A 21,781-nucleotide genomic window follows, 5' to 3' on the forward strand; every position below is an offset into this window, starting at 1 on the left:
TTATGCATCAAAGGGTTAAGCATTATAATGAACAAAGGGAAAAGTCTGTCTCCTTTGATAGAACTGGATTTGAAAGAACAAAAAAATAATGCTTTTTATTTACATAATGGAGAGGTTTGGATCCATGATATTTAACCAGCTGACTTATTTAAAAACACTGATTTTTTTGTTTTGATTGGTTTTATTGTACTACTAATACATCTAAAGATCTTTAGTCGGCAAATGGTAGAATGTCTTCTCCAGGTCAAGGATGAGGTCCTGCTCCAAGTGGAGGAGTTCTCGGGGTCTTGTTCATGTAAAGATGGAGCGGGAGGTTGATTGGCAGAGTGGTGCTGCATCTGCAGTGATGCGAGGGTTGTACTGCTCTGTGTCGTGGCGAAGAGAGAGCTGAGTTGGAAAGTAAAGCTCTCAATTTACTAGTCGATCTATATTCCTACCCTCACTTATGGTCACAAGCTTTGGGTGTTGACCGAAAGAACAAGATCACGATAACAAGCGGCCGAAAGGAGTTTTCTCCACAGGGTGGCTGGGATCTCCTTAGAGATAGGGTGAGAAGCTCAGTCATCTGGGAGGGGCTCAGAGTAGACCTGCTGCTCCTCCACGTCGAGAGGAGTAAGGTGACGTGGCTCAAGCCTCTATTTAGGATGCTTCTTGGACCAACACATCCAGGACGCCTCCCTGGTGAGGTTTCCCAGGCACATCCAACTGGGAGGAGACCTAAAGGGGGACCCAGGGCAAGCTGGAAGGACTCTCAGCTGGCCAGGGAACACCTTAGGATTTCCCGGAGGAGCTGACCCAGGTGACTGGGGAGAGGGAAGTCTGGGCCTTCATGTTGATGGTTGGACAGAAATGAAGAATAATATATTTTTTTACACCAGATTCAAGAAGCTTAAATAAAAACTGCAATTTGAAAAACATTTAAAACAAAACAAATGTAATTTTTAGGAGGATATTTTCGTATTTCATTCTTTCTAATTAATTTATTGGCAGTAATGTTTAGATTTTATTTGGAGATTAAATTCTTTACAAAGCTGTTAATGTGTGAAAGTAAATTCACCCCAGAAAATTGAGCCTTATGTTATTTAAAAATAAAATAACAGAGAATTAAGAAAATAATAAATATGTTTCGATCTAGTTCTATCTGGCCATAATTGTCTAATTTGAACATGAATTGCAAGCCTTCCTTTAAACAGATGCAACAAGCTAAGGTGACCACTAGATGGCACTTACAGGCACCTTTTTTTCACATGTTCTAACTTATACTGTAATTAAATGAATATCTGCAAAGTAAAATGCAATCTTCAGAGTACTAAAACTCTGAGATATCATCACCCAAAACATGTAGTTGGTAATGATTACCCTCGAGGACAGACATGTTTGAGTGATGTAACAGATCACAGGTTAATGTGGTGCACATTATACATCACTCTAATACTGAAACATTTATTTAAACAATGATATTTAGGGACTCATTAGGCTACTGCTTTTTTCCAGATTATTCTAAAGGAAAGACGAGTTGAACAGAATTATGATGGGAGAAGATTTTCTGTTCACATCTTTGGTCAACAGGTTGTATGCTGGAGCAGTTTGGTGCACTTCTACAAAAAGAGAGACTGTGATTGATATGGGTGACCTGGCATGGATTATGACCAAGTACCACAAAAATAAAAGTTGTTCACCAGAGGTGTGACCAAGTCACTGCTTTGCAAGTCACAAGTCACAGGTCTTTCCAGTCAAGTCTTGAGTCAAGTCCAAGTCAAAGACAACCAAGTCCAAGTCGAGTCCAAAGTCAATGATGTGGAAGTTCAAGACAAGTCCAAGTCCTTAACTTTGAATTTTCAAGTCATAATCAAGTCATCTGCCCAACTTCTATTTAATGACAAGGATAATTTAAAAAATCCCAGAAATAAAGCTTCTTAAAGCTTCGGTTATTTGCTCAAACAAGCAGAAAGAGCAACTGAAACTGATTCTAAACAAAGTTCTACTGCATTTAGCAGAACAAGATCAAACCCAGAACGAAGAATGATTTATGATTTTGGTCCATGTCGTGTCACTTTTGTGCTAAAATATCAAACATGCTCAAGTCATCATTAGGTCAACAGATGCAAGTTGATTCGAGTTGTAAGTCATTAGTGTAGCGTGGTTAACTACGTTCTAGGATTTAACACTGTTTGCTATCAGTTTGGTTAGATCCTGAGAAAAGATCAAACAAGTTAACAAATGAAGCTTCTATCATATATAAATATCTAGGATATTATATATTCAATAGAAGTTCATTAGCCAACGAGCTTGGTCTATTTTTAATCCAAAGATTAATGTTTAATTTAAGATAATTAAATTTAATAGCAAAAGTTTATTTATTAAATCAGAAGTTTAAAGGAATATTTGCTTATTCAATAACCAAAAATATACATCATTTCTGTGTTTCATTTCAAAGAAGAGTCAGAGTTTTTGAAAAAGTTAAGAATTTATTACTAACACTTTTAAAAATGACAATTTGAAATGACAATTTAGAAATGACAGTTTTTAACAGACAATTTGATATTAAAACTTGTTTTAAAAAGCAAACCTGTGACTGAATGGAAGCTAAAATGAAATGCGAGGTTTTGGATGCGTGAATGAATCTCAGAAGGTTTCTTTCAGCGAGAGAAGTGTTCTGGGTTGAAAGTTGTATTGCAGCTAACTCAGTTGGTTTTAGAAAGAACAGCATCAGACACCATCTGTGTGCTACCTCACCCAGCAAGACGACCCTCTGTGTGGATCTGGAGGTCAAGGATAATGTTGTCAGCCTCAGGGGTACTCGGTCCGGTAGAGAAGACCCGAGTGGAACGACTCTCTGGTCCAGAGATGTCGCAGGGTTTGCGGTGTCGAGCGTCTGACTTAACTCTGAAGGAGTTTTGCTTCAGCTGGTTACAGTTGCGTTTATTCGAAGCAAGACTATCGGCGTGACAGAATGCTTAGTAGAGACTTGGGCAGCCGTCCCTCGTCTCCTGGTATGGTTCAAGAACTGACCTTATAGCTGCGGGAGGTTTATTTTAACAAAACTCAGAACACGCCCTCTCAGCATCAGAAAGCTTGGTCATGAAATAAAGACATGTGAGGTGGTTTCAACTTTACCCTGGATACCCTCTGCGTGAGGTGGTTAAACGTGCAAGATGACCTTCTGGTTTACTGGACACACATTACTTGATTATTATTGTAACCCAAAGTATAATAAGTCATTTCAGTAATTAAAATACATTTATACTGAACCAAGATTTAAGATGATTGTAATAAACAGTAATAAAGTCAAAGAGTTTATTAAAATTATTATTTAAAATTATTATTGTAAAATCTTGAAGTGTCCTTCATCTTGGGACGGAACAGCAGCAGATAAAGATGTTTCAGCAGACATCACGACTCCTGGCGGGTTAATCTGTGGGGCAAAGTTACAGTTCGACCCAGCTTGACCCAGCTGGGAAAATGTGACCTTTGTCACAAATTAGAGGCCATTCAAGACGCTACATTGGCGTTTAAGTCAGAGTCAAGTCGTAAGTCTTTATAGATTTTATCAAGTCAAGTCAGAAGTCATTAAAATAATGACTCGAGTCCAAGTCATGTGACTCGAGTCCATACCTCTGGTGTCCACTATGTCAAGGTAGTCATAAAACCGGAGTTCCTGCTGCTGTTCCACTCGTTCCGGTATCATTTCTATATCATCCATGGGAAAAAGTGGCAATGATGTCATAGATCCTTTTGAGACTAACAGACTGTGACAGATTTCCTGCATTTCACACCTCATTCTACCACAGAAATGCCACTTTCTGAGCTGCATCATGGCAGGAAAATGCACACTTTTTGAATGTTATGCCTCCTGTTGCTTAAGAGACTGCTGTTGCATATGTGTCCAACTCAGTTGCTGCTAAACACAACTGATTAGAGACATGGTGCATGTGTTCCTTTCTTTCTAGAGGGAGAGAGTGTTCATGTTCAAAAACTGACTCAGGTTAACAAAGAGCAGCCGAGACTCTGAACCATTACTCATGAAAACAGCTAACTCATGGAAGTTGTGTGTTACAAGAAGTTTGAAAGTTGCATGCTTCACACCGGACTTGTTCTAACACTCCTACAAAGACAGTTGTTCCCGAATCTTCTATGTTAGACGTATTACATGCAAACCAAACACTCCTGCTGTGATACCAATTGCTCCAGCTCATGTGAGATGACCTTCATGTTGACTTCAGGACTATGTGACATGATCGTATGGGTGTTAAAAGAAAAAAAAAGAGAAACAGTGAAAAGAAGTATAACAGATTCAAAAATGTAAAACATTTTCTCTGAGTTATGATTTTGCTTGTTGCGTTAGAATTCTGTGGGATGTACTTTTCTTTTCAGAGTGAGGAGAAAAGTTGTGTTCGACCACTAGGTGGCAGTGATGCTTGTTCTGCAGAGAGTGCTAGAAAGCATCAGTCTAGAAATCTAGACAGACCGTTGACGCAAAAGTATTTTTCTCTGCATAGCCACGATCCATTAGCGCCTCTGCAGACTTGACCAGCTTTGGGTTTTGCTAATCACAGCAATTAGTTTGGCTAAAATGTGGCTAAAATAATATCTATCAGCATGATTAACACTTGTAATGCTGTAGGCTGCACAAATAGACAAAAGAAGGGCAGTAACACAAAAATTTACACGTTTCCAGCTGATAAAGGCAATAGTTACCAGCTACAAAGAGAGTTCTGGTGGATAATCCATCGCGTCAGACAAAATCTCATGACAGAATAAAAAAGTGATTATCTGTCCAATATGTCCAGACACGAACAAGTTATAGCTATCTAATGACTTACATGCTTGGCTTTTAATTTGAATCAGCGCAGCTGCGGGGAAAGAGTAGCCGAGGGAGAAGCATTGGCCAAGTAGTGGCGGCAACGAGGAGGACAACTGTGCTGCAGATCAGTCCTGAAAAACAAATGTTTGTGAAACTGACACCGGTGTGGTGTGTAGTTTTGTGTGTGACCCGCAGTAAAGGTCTTGTCATGATAATTACACAAAATGCGTTGTGTAGGTAGGTGGTAGCCTCTAATGCCGCTTGCTTGTGTTTCTGTTTCTTGTCAGGATAAATGGAGCATACCTTAATCTGCAAAGATGAACAGTGTCGTTGCGATAAGCATTAACCTGCAAAACATAGAAGAGATCCAGTTACACCCTCAAAGCTTTAGCTTTGTAAAGTCTAAACAGCTGATTCTGAGGACTGTCATCCCCACAGCTTGTTAGCTATTCAAAAGCAGATCTGGAAGCTTGGCACAAAACACTGTTAGCTTTGAAATGTTTCTTTATTTTGTACTTCAGCACAAAGATGTGTTAGATAATCTAAAGTAGTAGTATTTAAATTCCTAGCTTTTATTTTGTTGGCTTAGATCGAGGAGATACAGCTCTGGAAATTCATAATTAAAGTAACTACAAATCAAATGTCGCATAAATGACATCACCACAGACTCTCTTCTCCCTAGCATAGCTGCTACTTACTACATGACCAGATTTATAGTGGCTTTCTCAAGGTTTAATGCTCCTTCTTTCATCCCCGAAGAAGGATTTGAAGCTCTCTAAGCTAATCTTCTCTTCTATATGTCTAGTTTGATGACGTCAATATGGTGAGACAAACCTAAACTAACTTTTGTTGCGGTTCGAAAATAAGCAGTTTCTTGGCATCAAAATGTGTCTTTAAAAATTCAGACATCATATGTGAAATCCATGGCACCCATCAAATGGGATCAGAAAATCCCATCATAGATTTCCCATTAATTTTTCAAGTGGATCCATGGTTCAGACATAGATTAGACTCCCTATGATGTCTATGGTTGGAAGCCCTCCTTTACTAATCTCCTTGTGGTCTTTCTAAGGTAAGCTGAGAGGGACATACTACCTTCTGCAGGGCACAGGCCCACAGTAACACCACAAGCCAGTGGATTAAGAAATAAACACTTGGAGCTTTTTCTAATAACACAAAGCCCAACATAAACCCCTCACCATAGAATTGTTTTTTTTTTTGTTGACTAAGTTCATGGGAAGAGAACAATATCAAAACATAATTTGTATTGATTAATTTATTCAATCTAATTCCAAGCATGTCCTTATTGCGTTATTTGAAGATAAATTGGAAAAGACAGATGAAGATCTACACTTTGCTGTTTTCTAAAACATTCTATTTAGAAACTTTATTTTGTTGTTGCTTTACTTTCTTTGGTGCAGTGTTTTGTGAGTTATTAACATTTTATCATTGCTACTGACTATGCTGTATGTGAAAATGTTTGGTAATTTAGTTGAAATTCCAGTTGTTTGTAGTTCATTCATTTCTAAGGTTATTGTTGACAAAGACTGCTAATTATTCTTATTTGCAGGAATATACCAATGAAGTAGCCTCATATTTAGTGAAAAACTTGTGCTGCTCAGTGAAATACCAGCATCCCAGCAACCAGAGGGATTCATTGTGCCTTGCTGAAGTGCACATCGGCAGTATCAGTACCCGGTTCCCGGTCCATCTGAGTTAGTGAACCGACAGATTTTGCGAATGGAGAAAATATGGATGTGTTGATGAAAATTGTCTCGTTTTTGAGGTGGGGTTTTTGGCGCCCCTTGGCGGCGCAACTCACTCTTCCGTGACGTCAATTGAGCACTGGGAAGGAGACACACTTCCATCCTCCTCCTCCTCCTCCTCCTCCTCCCCCCTCCCCAAAAGAACACAGCGCGCCTCACGTTGCATGGCTCCCCGGTTACTGGTAACACATTTTAGCTGCTGGGATCCGTCCCAGTGAGGTGGAAGTAGCGGGGAAAAGGCGCTGGGAATCCGGAGAGGCAACCATGAGCGACAGAAAACAACAAACAGCGCAGCAGGGCGGACAAACAGAAAGCTGAGCCCACCCCTTCGCTGGGAAACGCGACATCCAGCAGGCAGAAAGGTATGGGAATGTCACGCTATCCGGGTAATAACGCTGAGGGAAGCGTTGAGGCAGGATGCCGTGGCTCGGTGCGGTGGCTTGATCATGCCGCTCACACACACTGCACCACTGAGCCGATGCTGCCAATAAGCCAGTAATCGTCGATCAGCGCTATAAAACCATATCTGTGCTCCCAGAAGGCGCACATGACGGGGTATTTGTGATGCTGACGTCGGGTTCATGTGCAGCCGCTGCGGTAGTTTCCCCTGGACCATAGTAGGACAGGAGCCTGCAGCTCATGATGTTGCGGAGTGTCATCATCACATCCTCAGTTATTTAAAGAGTATGTGTGTGTGTGTGTGCGTGCGCGCGCGCGCCTCCTTCGCACAGGCCCGCCCGCTGGATGTTTATTGCCCGTTTTTTCACGCTCTGCTTTTGCTTCCCTTGTGCGGTGCTGCAGTGTGAGTACATGAACTGGCCACATGTGCTTTTGCTCCTGTTGCTCCTGTTCTCACACATGTGCACGTGCACGCGCAAATATACACAGGCAGGGAGGTTATGCAACTCTTGATCACACACAATGGTCTTGACTTGGTGCACGGTGGCGCGCAATTCGCTGTGGTTCTGGGGCAGGAAGAAAGCAGCTGACAGTCTGGGTTCATTCATAAAGCACATCTCCACTGGGTGTGATGGCTGCACTGGGCCCATTCACACACAGAACCACTATGATTCAGACAGGATCTGGAAATAGAATAGTGACTGGCTGAATCCCCAAATCCACTCACGACTACTCGGATTTTTGCTAGGGACTTGTTTCAGCACCGGACAGCTCCTCTGTGTAGCTTCATGTGCGGAACTGTCCAGTTCTGCATTTAATCTGAACAAATAGAATAGACGTTATTAATCCCACAGTAGGAAGATTCACTCATTACAGCAGCACACACACTTAGAGAAAAGGAAGGGAAAGATTTTGGTGAACACACAAAGGCAATACACTACCACTGTAACCTTCATCCACTAAAAACAGTGAATAAAAAGACACAGCAGAACTTCGCAGCATAAGGGACACAGACATATTATTGTACATTTGGAATTGCACAAGTGTTGAACACTACTGGATATTGCGCTGATGTTAACTGAGGAGTTATACATTACATTATATATTATAACTGGTGGTGTCTTTAATCTGTTCCAGGTTTTCTCCTCCTCTCCTCCACCTCACTAACCTGCTGTTTTGGGGAAACCCCTGATGAGTGGGACCTGTATCCATGAGCCCCGTGCCCCTTCCCCTTCCCTGTCAGGCTTCAGCACCCCCATCTCAGAACCTCCCTATCGACGACTCGATGGAGACACCCCTGCCTGTACCCCAGAAACGGACCTGACCCCAACGCAGTGTGTACTTCGTAACGTACTGTCCATTGAACCCAGCGTACCAGTGGGCCAAGGAGGAAGCAGCCCCAGCCCCAGCGATGGGCCGTCGGGCCACTTTGACAACAGCGTGCTAAAACTACACGAACATGAGGCCTGCCAGTGCGGTGGCGGGGCCGAGGCAGGACACAGTCCAGAGGCTGGTGCTGTTCGGAGACCATCGGAGAGCATTAGACTTCAGTCGGGGAGCGGTGGTTTTTTGGAGGGACTGTTTGGCTGCCTGAAACCAGTCTGGACCATGATTGGAAAGGCCTACTCTACTGAACACAAGCACAACCATGAAGGTACGTCCCACCAAGGTGGTCTCTGAATCTGTGGTGTGTTTGGAAAGAAAATGGGGAAAGAAAACATCTGCTGCTTTCATTTGACTGATTAGTTCCAAAAAAGGTGTAGTTGACCGAAAAGCAATTTTTAAATGTTGTTTTCTGATTATATTCTGTCACTCTCAGATTTCCATGCAGGTTGAACATGAAATAGTCTCCTACACCTATCTCCTGCGTTAGCTTCTGATAGAAGATAGACGTGAAAATCCAGGATTTGAAAAGCCTGACAGATCTATGTCACACTGTCACTGAAGATTCATCGACTCACCCATCATGACTCACAACGTGGAAGGCTGCTGATGTTTTAATGTCTGGGAATCAGTGCAGGACATCTCAGCCAGTTTAAGCTAACTGTTAGCATAAGCTACTCCCCCACACAGCAGAAGCTCCTTCAGGCTTGATTTATTTGTGGTAATAAAACATCAGCGTTGCAAGTCATTGGTAGAGTTGTGTGGCTGTTATCCAATCCGGGGTGAGATGTCCAAATATCAGGAAAAAAGACCCCAAAACCTGCCGTCTGAAGCTCAGCTGTGATGTGGGCAACTTTTAGGTCAGAGAAATGGTGCACCGGTATATTCCTCCTCCCGAGAACAACTTACAAGGTATTTATTCCTATTAGAGACCACTGAAAATATGTTGGTTAAATGAGTGCATCACTCTTTTAAGTTACTGAAAACTTGTTTCAGTGGGCAAAGAAAATAACTTCAGGCCTTCCTTCTGATCAGAAACTCTACTTCTTGTGAACTACTGGGTCTCCTTTTCTTTTGACTAAATCTGTTGAGGATACAAAACACTGTCAAAAGCCTAGTAATTGTTGGTTTTAACTGTCAACCAAGAATTTTATTTGAATCCTTTAATCTAATTCTGATTAAATTTCTGTTTGACAAGGAAGTCTGGCTGTGAGGTAAAACATAGACGTGTAAAATAACCTGAGATGTAGCAGAGCTTTGTCTGAAAGCTTGGTCTTGGTGTTATCAGCTCCACAAACATCATCAGTTAGAGTTTTGACAGCTGTTGGAGGGGGCGGAGCTTCATCTGCCTGCTCTGCTGATGCTCCCTACAGATCCAGACCCTTCAGCAGTCCTCATGAAGAATTTATTTCCCTGTCTCTTTTCCTCTGCAAGGGTTGTCCGTCTTTAGTGACCAAGCCTTCACAGTTATTTAAGCAATGCCCGTGTAACCGATGGCAGACAGAGGAGTCTCTGAGTGGATTTTTGTGTTTGTCCTCAGCTTTTTCTTGTCTCTGGACATAAATGTAATGGTTTGTTTGAGAAGCTGTCCATAAACCATCTCTCTAGATGACAGGTATGATGCACTTTGGTCCTGCTGGCCTGGACTTTGGCAACATGTGATTGTAATAGACTATTTGCTACAAGAAGTTTATTGATACACATCTGTTATTCTGTGTAACATTTTACGGTCTCGTGTTTAAGCATCATTTTTCTCTTTTTACTCTGAGTTTAGAGTCCTGGGAGATTCCCTTTGAAGAAATCTCGGACCTGCAGTGGGTGGGCAGTGGGGCGCAGGGCGCCGTCTTCCTCGGAAGGTTGCACGGAGATGAGGTAGCTGTGAAGAAAGTGCGGGACATCAAAGAGACGGAGATCAAACACCTTAGAAAACTCAAACACCCAAACATCATCACATTCAAGTGAGGAAGCTGGCTCTGATGTTTGACTCTGATAACTTTTTAACTCTGATTGTTCACCTGAACATTTTGCTTCATCTCCAGGGGAGTTTGCACTCAGGCTCCTTGTTACTGCATCTTGATGGAGTATTGTGCCCAAGGCCAGCTGTATGAGGTTCTTAGGGTGGGCCGTAAGATCACACCCTCCCTCCTGGTAGACTGGTCCATGGGTATCGCAGGTGGCATGAATTACCTCCACCTCCACAAAATCATCCACCGAGACCTCAAGTCTCCCAAGTAAGAGCTGGCCTCCTCAGCTCGGCGCCAACTTCTTTGTTTCAGAGCGTGAAATTTACAACTTTCTTTTCCCCCAGCATGCTGATCACACATGATGACATGGTGAAGATTTCTGATTTTGGCACCTCAAAGGAGCTCAGTGACAAGAGCACTAAGATGTCATTTGCTGGGACGGTCGCCTGGATGGCTCCTGAAGTCATTCGGAACGAGCCGGTGTCAGAAAAAGTGGACATCTGGTACGTCTGATTATAATTTTCTTCCCCTTTATTTGAAATGCATCATTTTTTTATTCCATGTGAACATTTAAAGGTGTGGTTCACTGAAAAAAACATTTTAAGTTATATTTGTAATTATAATCAGTCACTAAGAGTTTTTCATGGAGGCTGAACATAAAAATAGTCTCCTAAACCTATCTCCTGCGTTAGCTTCTGACAGAAAAAGACAGTGAAACTCTAGGATTAGAAAACCCGGACATATCTACGTCACACTGCCACTGTGATGAACTCATCCATCTTGACTCACAACGGGGAAGGCTGTTGTTGGTTTAGCATCCGGGAAACAGCAGAGAACATCTCTGCTAGTAGAAGCTAACTGTTAGCATTAGCAACTCCACCACACAGCAGAACTTCTCCCAGGGTTTTGTTTTTTCTGGAAACAAAACATCAACATTGCAAACAAAAAGAATCAATGGTAAAGTGAGTTGCTGTTATCCAATCAGAGGGGAGATGCCCAAATATCAGGAAGTAAGACACCAAATCCTGCCGTGTAAAGCTCTCTTTTGATCTGGCAATCTTAGATCCTGAAATTCAATTCAATTCAATTCAAATATACTTTATTAATCCCAGAGGGAAATTGATTGCTGTAGTAGCTCAGAATAATAATAATAATAATCAAGTCATCAAAGAGTTGTTGTATATTACAATGGCTGTTGGCAGGAAGGATCTCCAGTAGCGGTCAGTGTTGCAGCCAAACTGAAGAAGCCTCTGACTGAAGACACTCTTCCGTTGTCGGACAGTCTTGTGAAGAGAATGCTCAGGGTTGTCCATCATTTTCTTGATTCTCTGGAGAATCCTTCTTTGCGTTATCTCCTCCAGCGGTTCCGAAACTGCCGAAACTCTGGCTGAGTCCTTGAAAGGGCTTGGAGTTCCTCCATCTTGTTGGCCAGTGATCTCACATTGCCCATTATGATCGATGGAAGAGATGGTTTGAATTTCCTCTTTCTCTGTCTCCGTTTTGCTCTCGCTCTGCACCCACGCTTCTTGCGTTTTAGCTCATTTGGGATTTGTGGCTTCAGTTGAGGTATTATTTCAGCCTTTTCAATGCTAATCAACAGGCACACCAGGGCTTTTTGTACCCAGATTATGACTTAGAAGGATTTAATTCCTACTAGAGAATGAGCGAACCACACCTTTAACACTTACTTCTAATCTATGAGTCCACATGACTAGTTGCAGTTGTGAGCTGGTGGTTCCCAAGGAGTCAGACATACAGATTATTTCCATATTTGATATATATTTGTATGTATGTATACATATATTTACAAATATATATATATACAAATATACAAATATATATATGTATATATATATATATATATATATATATATATATATATATATATATATATATATATATATATATATATATATACATATACATATATATTCTGTTTAAATTATTGCCTCAAACTAAAGCACGGCTCATCCTAAAGGTCCTTCGGAGTGGTGCTGTGGGAGATGCTGACTGGGGAGATTCCTTACAAAGATGTTGACTCGTCTGCCATCATCTGGGGAGTGGGAAACAATAGCCTGCAGCTGCCGGTACCTGAAAGCTGCCCGGACGGCTTCAAAGTCCTCCTCAGACAGTGCTGGTGAGCAGCGCCTGGAATCGGACACTTTGTACCAAGAAAGCTGGAGTTTCTGAGTGGAGTTGCTTGAGGAGGAGTTAGCCAGTAGTTTAAAGCATCCATTGATTTTCCAGCACGATAAAGTGTTCACAGCTGTGTTTCCTATTTTGGGTTTGCAGGAACTGTAAACCTAGAAATAGGCCCTCTTTCCGTCAGATCCTTCTTCATCTGGATATAGCATCAGCTGATGTTCTATCCACCCCACAAGAAACATACTTTAAATCCCAGGTAGGAGGAAAAAGGCTCTTTAATCTGTTTATGTAAATACTCACACAATGAAATTAAATAAATTTGTGAAACACTACAGACACCTTCATGTATGGTATTTAGAGAACACACTTAGTTTTCTAGAAGTGTCTTTTTTACATTCACTCTTATAAAAGTAGATTTCATTAAAAGTTTTTTTTAATTCCCAACAATGATGATCTAATCTTAACAGCTGCCTGCACTCAAATAAAGAAGGAGAACCATGTAACAGGATGGCAGAAGCTCAGGTTGTAATGTCATTAAACTGTGGTGGGTGAGAGGATGAGTGGAGGTCAGATCAAAATTTCACTGGGCTGAAAACACTAAGAGTAAGAGAGGGAGTGGCAGTTTACTGATCTACTATGAAGCAACGTGAGCACAACTTTTACTTATTAAAAAAAACACATTTCTGCTGCTTCACTGCAAAACTCAGCTTCAGTTGCTTTCAGGTGAGGACTGCAGAGGTTCAGTAGATAAATAAAGTTAGAACTTTTTTATTTGAAACACTTTTCTCCAGTAAGGACACATAAAAAACACAATTTCATAAAAATAAAGCCTCTGCAGCACAAATTAGTGACGTTATGGGTTTACTTCAGCCGGTGCAACAGCTAAAAGCTGTGAAAGCTCCTGGTTTAAATGACAGTAAAAAAAATAAAAGCTAAATAGTAATAAATAAATCTTCATGAGCTAAAAGCATCTAGTGCAAAGAAAAGGGAGGAAATCACATGAACAAAATTATTTCAAAAAATACAATAAGCGGTGGCATTTATTAAAGGGATACTAGTCAACCTTTTCATAGTTGAAATAAATTTCTTGAGCTAAATGACTCTTTACAGGGTTAATGAAAGGCACTCAGACCCCCACTGCCCTCTGTGGCCAAAATGCCGCATTTGCAACTTCAGACTGGTGGTTGCCACCTGTTGGACTTTAGCTGACACACCTGGCACTGCAGTCTGGCTCCAGCACGTTTCCTGCATGTTTAAGATCATGAACACAGCTGATTTGTTTAATTTAGTGATGAATCAATTCTGTAGACGTAAATGAAGGCTGGGAGACATTTCACCTGTTCAATTAAGGTGTTGAAAAGACATCAAGGAGATTGGATTTGCTTTTGGTTCTACTAAATGGACACTAGCATGTGCTGAAAGCAAGCCAAAACTTATAGTTCCTCCTTAATTTAATATGACTTTCCCCTCACACAGGGCATGCAAACTTTTTAATCTGTCCCTTTTTTATTTTTTGAGGTACTCAAAAACAACATAAACCAGAAATAAAGCCATATTTTCACAGATATTTAAGGCTACATTTTACACTAAGATTTGGATAAATGCTACTGAAAACAGAAATCAGCGTCTAAAATCTTCTTGGGCTGGACAGAGGGAGTTAATAGAAGTATGTTCTCACCAGGCTGAATGGAGAGAGGAGGTGAAGCAGCACTTTGAGAAGATTAAATCTGAGGGCACTTGTCTGCACCGACTTGACGAGGAACTGATCAACCGACGCAGAGAGGAGCTCAGGTTCACTCACACAACTGATGCATCTAACAGATCATTAGAAACTAGCAAATACTTTTAACTGAATGGGACACGTCGCCTCCTGCTGCCTCCTCACACAATGACACGAGCCACTCCTTATGTTTTCAGGCATGCTCTGGACATTCGTGAGCACTACGAGAGGAAACTGGAGAGAGCTAATAACCTTTACATGGAGCTCAGTGCAGTGATGCTGCAGCTGGAGCTCAAAGAGAAAGAGCTACAGAGGTACTAATGAAATCACTGGAGAGCGTTTGAAAAATGGTAAGCACGGCAATAAACACAATTTCTAAAAACATGCTTTCAGGAGGGAGCAGTCTTTGGATAAAAAGTATCCAGGCTTGTTCAAGCACCACAGCTCCAGACAGGGCAGCTCCTCCAACTCCATGGACAAACTTATCAAGAAGAGAAACGTTCCTCAGAAGCTGCCCCCGGGAAAGAGGTGTGAGGTCCCATCTCAGATTAAATGGATAAAAACATTTTAAGTGACTTTTGCAGTCGTTGACTAATTCCTCTGCCTCTTTTAGGCCAGACATCCTAAAGTCTGAGGTAATCATTCCCAAAATAGATTCCTCCGTGATGCAAGTCACCATCCCAGCCTGCTCCAACAGGAACTCCACTTCTCCCAGCCGGTCTCGGAGACTAAAGACCCGCCACCGCAAGCCCGGAAAGGGCAGCAGCGGGGATCTGGCTGGACTCAAGGCGAACCAAGCCTCTCCTAACACAGATCCGAGTGCCCAGGCTAACAGCTCAAGCACTAACACCTCCAAGCAGCTTCTGGAGCCGTCTGCAGCCCTGCGGGGTCTTGGTCATGAGCAGCAGCAGAGGCAGCTGTCCTCCTCTAGCCCTGACCTCATCTGCACCACGTTGGAGGCCGGGGGTCAGGGGAAAGGGGAGCCCTCTGCTAGCAGGCTGGAGAGAGGGGGAAGCCTCAGTGCCTCTGCTGGTTTAGGGGGGTCAGAGGGAGGAGCCACTGGTCTGGATGACCTCACAGAAACTCCTCCACGCAGTGACACTCCCAGCGAGGATGCAGCATCGTTCCCTTTTTCCAGCAGCCCAGACTCGCCATGTGGGAGGGGAGCAGCAGCAGGAAGAGGATCCATTGGATCTCCTCGTCTTTCTAATGATGGGGAGGACAAAGAGGACGGAGCTGGTGTTTTGAGGATACCTCGGGGGTCCTCAGGAGGGGTCGGGACTCAGCATCTGACACCTTCAGCTATTTTGTATCGGGCAGCTATCACACGCAAACAGGTGCGGTGTAGACATTGTATAAAATGTGACCACATTTCTCACTCTGACACCCAGGGGCCGTGCTTTACTTGTGCCTTCACTTTGATTTGGATTACAGAGGCGTGGAGTGTCATCAGAAGAAGAAGAGGGGGAAGTTGACAGTGAGGTTGAGTTGCCACGGAGACGGTGAGTAACATCCTGTCTTCCATCTTTGGAAAATTCCCTTAAGCTGTCTCCTGTATTTGACAAATAACAGATTTAATAAGAGAATTAAGAATAATTTCAAGTTTACATCGCTCTTTCACATTTTCTAAACTTTTTGTGTCTGGTTTATATTTTTATTTTTTGTCCTTTTGGCTCCACCAGGCGTCCGACCAGCATAACCAAGTGCCAGTCGGTATCTACCTTCAGTTCAGAGAACCTGTCTGTATCCGATGGTGAGGAGGGTCACACCACTGACCACTCCCATAGCGGCACCCCCGACGTGGTCAGCACCAACACAGATGACAGGCTGGACGACCGCAGCGATGACCTCCTCTCTCAGGGATCGGAGATCCCGGTGGACAACACCGATCCTGCGCAGGTTTCTGACGGCCTGTCAGAGAGGGACGGAGCTGTGGGGCAGAGCAAAGCTCCGCTGGACGCCGGGCAGAATCCTAATGAGGTACAGGAGCTCTGCAGAGGTTCGGGTGTGTTTGTCATGTCCAAGACCAAAATAACAAAAAAGCTCCAATGTTACAGCTGTTTCCAGCTCAGCAAACACAAAACCGATAACAGAGATTTTAAAGAACTAAATTTAGTCACTTTGAAACAATATTTAAACCAATAATCCAACACTAACTTGCTTCAGTTGGCAAAAAAACGAACTTTTTACAGTTTTTTTTTCACAAGAGTCTGGCAGAGCCTCGTTAAATGATGGCAGCGCCTTTTGTTGGAGAAACAATTGCACTGCCAACAAATATGTAGTTTCTAAAGTGATTACTGTTTAAAAATGGCATTTTTCATGATGGAGCAAAACTATTTGTGAAATACAAACTGAATTTTATGATGTTCTACTCTGATGTTATTCCAGTTCTTCGTCAACTGCATAAAAACTAAAATCTGTTAATAACTCTCCACAACTAGCTCTATGGACAACGGACTGAGTTAAAGACACTCTTATGCTATATGTAGAGGCCATCTTTAATTGTTTAAACTCTGCTCCACATGTATTTAGAACCAGCCACAGCTAATTACTATAGTGCTGCAGGGTGACGTCAGCGCAGTACTACATGGCTGCACTGCACTGGACTCCTTCTGAGTCTCGTCACACCTCCACCTGACTCAACCACTCACATGCTGATATGACATGTTGGCGCTCGGAGCCGCGTCCTCGTCCTCATTTTTCTAACGAAGGAGGTGATAAGGAAATCCTCTTTCCTGCAGTCAGTTTCTGTCTCTGCTCTTCTCCTGAGTGGCGAGTCTGCTCTTTGTGTGTGCTCTTGTGCACGGCGAGTGTTAACGACTCTTTTCTGACTGAGAAAGGGGAGGGGTTGAGGGGAGTGCTGCCAATCATTGCCTCAGTGCTGCTCTCTCAATCCTCCAGGCAACTCCCTTTCTCCAGGAATTTCTCTAACAGGAAGTCTGGTTGAAACAAGTTTCCACCCATTGTATAACTCACACTTTAATAGGCACACTTGGCAGTTTGCTTGCTTTTAGCACCCCCTAGTGTCTGCTATTAATGCTCTGTGGTCAAAGCAAAAGTGAAACCTATCTCCTTGCTGAGCATTTGTCTTTTAACACCTTAATCTAACTGCTGAAATGTCTCCTCAGCCTTCATTAGTTTCTAGACAAATGAGCTGTGTTCACGATCCAAAACATGCAGGAAAAGTGCTGGAAGCAGACTGCAGCTCCACCATGTCAGCTCCCTCCACCAGCAGGTAGACTGGGGTCTGAGTGACATTTCAATAACCCTGTAAAGGGCTCAAGAAAATTATTTTAAAATATGAAAAAGTTGCACAGTATAGCTTTAAGATGCAGCAATCCGTAGAAAAAAATGTGCTTCAAGTTATTCAGAAACACATTTTCCATTTTGTCAAACATTTAGGAGATGTACCTACATTATATTTAGAGAAGACTAAACTTGACTTAACACAAAATTCTCCCACAATTCTCGAAGTGAAGCACGGTGGTGGCAGCATCATGCTGCAGGCAGGTTTCTTGTCACCAGACACTGAAGTTGAGGAGTAGAAAAAATGTGACACATGGCCAGGGGCGGATTTAGGACTGAAGAAGATCCGGGGGTTAACACACACACACGGTGCGCGCGCGCACACACACACACACACACACACGTGACACGCACTAGTCAACATCATATATGTCTTGTACCACATAATTTTTAATCTGAAGCTACATATTAAGCATTTTCAGGGCAGAGTATTGTTCCTTTTAGTGTTTAGTGTGAGATGATAGTAAATATTCCCTTTCTTTCTCCAACCTCTTAACCTGATAGTAAGCTAACTTTAGGCAAACCAGCAGCACATCAAATATTTTCAAATAAGACTCACAAACCTGAGTCAACACCAGTCTCATCAAAGCTGGGGTTCTGTCGTTGTACTTTTTGTCTAAAAAACGTCCTTATGTCCATCTTCACTCATGCGTTTCAGGCAGAGAGTGTAGAAGAAGCCAGCTGCTGAAGGGCTTCTTCAGTGGTGGAGGCTCAGGCAAGCTATAAACAAACTACTGCCAGCTGCTCCCTCTCTGTTGGACTTTGGTACTGCATGTTACTTCCGCGATTTAGATCCGGGGCTTTTCATGAAACATCCGGGGCTTCAGCCCAAGTAGCCGGGCCTAACACCGCCCCTGCACATGGTGCAAAAAGTAGCCAAATGCATCAGGAAACCATGTTTCAGTCTTCAGCTACATTAAGTTGGATGATTTTTAATCTGCCTTAGTTTTATTTAAAGGCAGCTGAACATTTTTCCTTTGATGGATAACACTGTTTACATGCTGTGTGGGTTTGTTCATCTGCATATTTGGGTAAAACTTGTGTGTGTTTGTAGTAATAGAAGAAGCATCCTTGTGTTGCGGTGTAGATGCTGTTTTTACACATTCCTCAGCCCAGATGCTGTGGGTAAAAGCCTGTCTGATGCACTATCCACTCGCTCTACAGAACCGGGCCTTGTGTGATGATTCTGACTGCGACAGCGCCGAGCTGGATCAGTCTGGCAGCGGCGAGCCCAGCCGTCCCCCCAGCGCCGGAGCGTGGGTGTCGCCATCTCAACCCTATCAGGGGTGTCCACAGACGCCCCACACGGGACCTCCATAGACTCCTGGACAAAAGCCAAGATCTCCAGCCACCACCACAGATGTTCGCCAATCTGTCAGTGCAGTACATTACTGTTGCCATGAGGGATCACACCCAACGCCACGCTCAGACAAGTTGACTTTTGGTGCCTCCTAAGTTTGTTGTTGGGCAAGTGACACAGGACATTTGTCATAACCTGACATTAAATATTTTGGCAACTTGTGACATCAGATATGTGTCATTTAAGTTCAGTAGGGGTGTCTTAGGTATAATAGTTACCACTGTAACCTTAGCTACAACGCCAGTTCAGCAAAAACCCTCCATCAGACGCACACGCACGCACAAGAAGATACTTCACTCCTTTAAACACTTTAACCTTCACTCTGGGAGCATCCTCCATCATCACACTAATGCATCAAATACTAATGAAAAATAATGTAAATAGTCATTATGTGCCACATGAGAAATATTTAACTTTATTTTATTTGTAAGATAAAATATAAGACTTAACTGTATGCAGCCCTGTACACAAATGCATGACTACATGTTTATTATTTACGGCTCCGATGTCTTTGTTTTCTATTCCGTGGAAGTTTACACTTTTTAATCCTAAAATTCTTCATCTATTTGTTTATCTTTTTGTTAATATATGTCATCACTCAAGGAAAAGAGAAAAATATCACCAATGCAAAAACAGGGACGTCAGCAGAGAAGTCGTTTTTTAAAAACCCTTTTACCGGATTGCACACACAAGCATAATGTGGGTGAGGTTTTATGAGGTATGAAAGAACGCTGGTGTTAATTCAGCAGGTTGAGTACTTTAGGAGGTCCTGCAAGCTTCTTCACAGAATGCTGCTGCGGTTTCAGCCCCCACTTGTTTAACCAGATGTGTTGAGGGCAACATCTGCCAGATTTAAAACATGAAAAAAAAATCTAATGAAATATTTTATGTGTTTTTTTATACTAAAAGTACAATGAGATTAGGGGTGGACATGACTCAGCTATGGGATTACACAATCTGGTGAAGAGAATTAGAAAAAAGCAAGACAAAAACAGTAAACACAACTGTCTGTAGGCAGTGGGAGTTTGGATATATATATATATATATATATATAAATATATATATATATGTGTGTGATGTGTCTTGTGAGGACTCTAGCTCTCTTCAGGCAGCGTGAGGTGTATCTGTTCCAGTGTGGTGAGGGTACCTCTGATGATCTTCTCTATTGTCCTGATTACCCTGCGGAGCCCGTTTTTCTCTGTGGCGGTATGGTTTAAACATAACCGCTGTGGTGGAGGCAGCTCTATGCTGTACCCAGTGTGGTGGAGCGGCTCTTCCCCTTTAAAGCCTCAGAAGTAAAGTCTCTCCCATGACTCATTCAGTAGCTCGTTGGTGTTGGCTCCATTCAGTTCCTTCTCAGGCTCCATGTCTAGGAACTTAAACTGTGGTACACTCTCCACGTGTCCCGCCGCTTTGATTGTACCGCCCTAAAACCATTACGATGGCAGCATTTTTGGTTTAATGGGCAACATTAGTTTGGGAGATGCAGCAGATTACCTGTTTACTTTTATTCCTGTGGCAGGTCTAAGATCCGTTGGCTCTTAAGAAACAGAATCTTCAGACTTTTACTCCCAAGAGTTTATGCAACAAGCTGCTTTTGCATAAACTCTCCCAACAAAATAGCAAAGCACTGTTGGGCGGTAAGAGTCACACTCATGGACAACTGGTGTTGCAGAAGGAGGACTGTCTTTTTTTAAATATCACTACATCTCCTTACTTGTAAAACTGAAGTTCTGGTGCAAATCACTGAGCACTGAGAGCCCCCCTCCCCCCAAAAAATAATTTATTGAAATGCCGCTTTCATAAGATTTTAACATTGACAGGGTTTCTTCCACCAATGGAGTTCCAGTTCTAGACCAGGTCAGGTGTGGTAATGAAGCTGGGTCTTAACTGGTTATTCACAAACTTGGACCCACATCACTTAAAAAGTCACCTCCACTAAATGTTTGATCCTCCTGCTGGTTAAGTTTCTGTAGGAGACATTTTTTTAGTTCTTTTAAATTAAAATCACCAGTTTTATAAACAGTTTTCAACAAGTGTCTCTACGCTCTTTACTGATCTCCAACTGGTCGTTACCATCACTGCAAACACAACTCATATAAGATTTATAAACACCAGTTAGTGATATTAAAACAGCTGAGAATGTTTTGAACGATGTTTCAAACATGTTCATGAATCTGTGGGAAAACCGCTGTGGTGGAGGCAGCTCTATGCTCTTCTCGGACCCTCTAATTAGAGGTTTATAAGCACATAACGTGTCAAAGTGGAATATTTGGTATTAAATTAGGCAGTGAAACCAACACATTTTTTTTTAATTCCCAGTAAAGATTTGGTGTGAAGATGTAACATATTTGGTGCTCAAGCCAGAAAAACAAAGAGCTGCTAGCTCTGACTCCATTGGTGGAGAAAGCCCCTTTCAGGGTAAATTTGTTTTGTTTTAAACTTTAATGTGACTACAGGGTTAGAAAAGGGCTTTCCACCTTAGAGCACCAACCAATTGGTTTCCTTCCTGTTGACATTTACTGAAGCAGCGCTGAGACACAACACAGTAGATAGAACTAAAACAGGAGGGCCCCCTTTTTAAGTGTTGAAGCAAAACTACCTCCTGTGGTTCATAGTTTGCAGATTTCCTAAAAACCTTGTCTGGTTCCTTTGACCCTTTAAGAGTACTGCAGGAGTAGAAGGAAGTACGAAGCAGAGCACTTCTCTGTGGTGATTACTAGAAAATAAGTATCCTTTGGGTTTGTTTTGATACAGCATTGCATCTGTAACATAGAAATGAGCAACAGTAAACAATGTAATGGTTAAAAAACAAAAAAATAACAAATATGTGGAGTTTATTTAAAAAAAGAGACAATGTTATAGTTGCTGCATCACGTGAGACAGCTGAACCAGAAATAAATTAATATTTTCAATGACTAAGCATGTTCAAAA

At 42.3% G+C, this 21,781-nt stretch overlaps 1 protein-coding gene across 1 annotated transcript; it reads left to right on the forward strand.

The window, feature by feature from the left end:
• Positions 1–6,658: 6,658 nt before the first annotated feature.
• Positions 6,659–21,769, forward strand: map3k12 (mitogen-activated protein kinase kinase kinase 12). The gene is made up of 14 exons (XM_015968196.3): positions 6,659–6,932; positions 8,107–8,623; positions 10,127–10,310; positions 10,392–10,583; positions 10,661–10,819; positions 12,295–12,453; positions 12,609–12,717; positions 14,143–14,252; positions 14,379–14,495; positions 14,575–14,709; positions 14,795–15,518; positions 15,616–15,683; positions 15,864–16,161; positions 18,652–21,769. The coding sequence occupies exons 2-14, from the start codon at positions 8,161–8,163 to the stop codon at positions 18,805–18,807; spliced, it is 2,874 nt and encodes a 957-aa protein (XP_015823682.1). The 5' UTR covers positions 6,659–6,932; positions 8,107–8,160; the 3' UTR covers positions 18,808–21,769.
• Positions 21,770–21,781: the final 12 nt, after the last annotated feature.

Source organism: Nothobranchius furzeri, chromosome 15 (assembly GCF_043380555.1).
Source record: "Nothobranchius furzeri strain GRZ-AD chromosome 15, NfurGRZ-RIMD1, whole genome shotgun sequence".
NCBI classification, from domain to species: domain Eukaryota; kingdom Metazoa; phylum Chordata; class Actinopteri; order Cyprinodontiformes; family Nothobranchiidae; genus Nothobranchius; species Nothobranchius furzeri.

Excerpts from the sequence above, each read along its gene's own strand:
- map3k12 (XM_015968196.3), top strand. The coding sequence starts at position 8,161 with ATGAGTGGGACCTGTATCCATGAGCCCCGTGCCCCTTCCCCTTCCCTG. Across the intron at positions 10,820-12,294 it reads TCAGAAAAAGTGGACATCTG|GTCCTTCGGAGTGGTGCTGT; the intron begins GTACGTCTGATT and ends CTCATCCTAAAG. Across the intron at positions 16,162-18,651 it reads CCGGGCAGAATCCTAATGAG|AACCGGGCCTTGTGTGATGA; the intron begins GTACAGGAGCTC and ends CTCGCTCTACAG.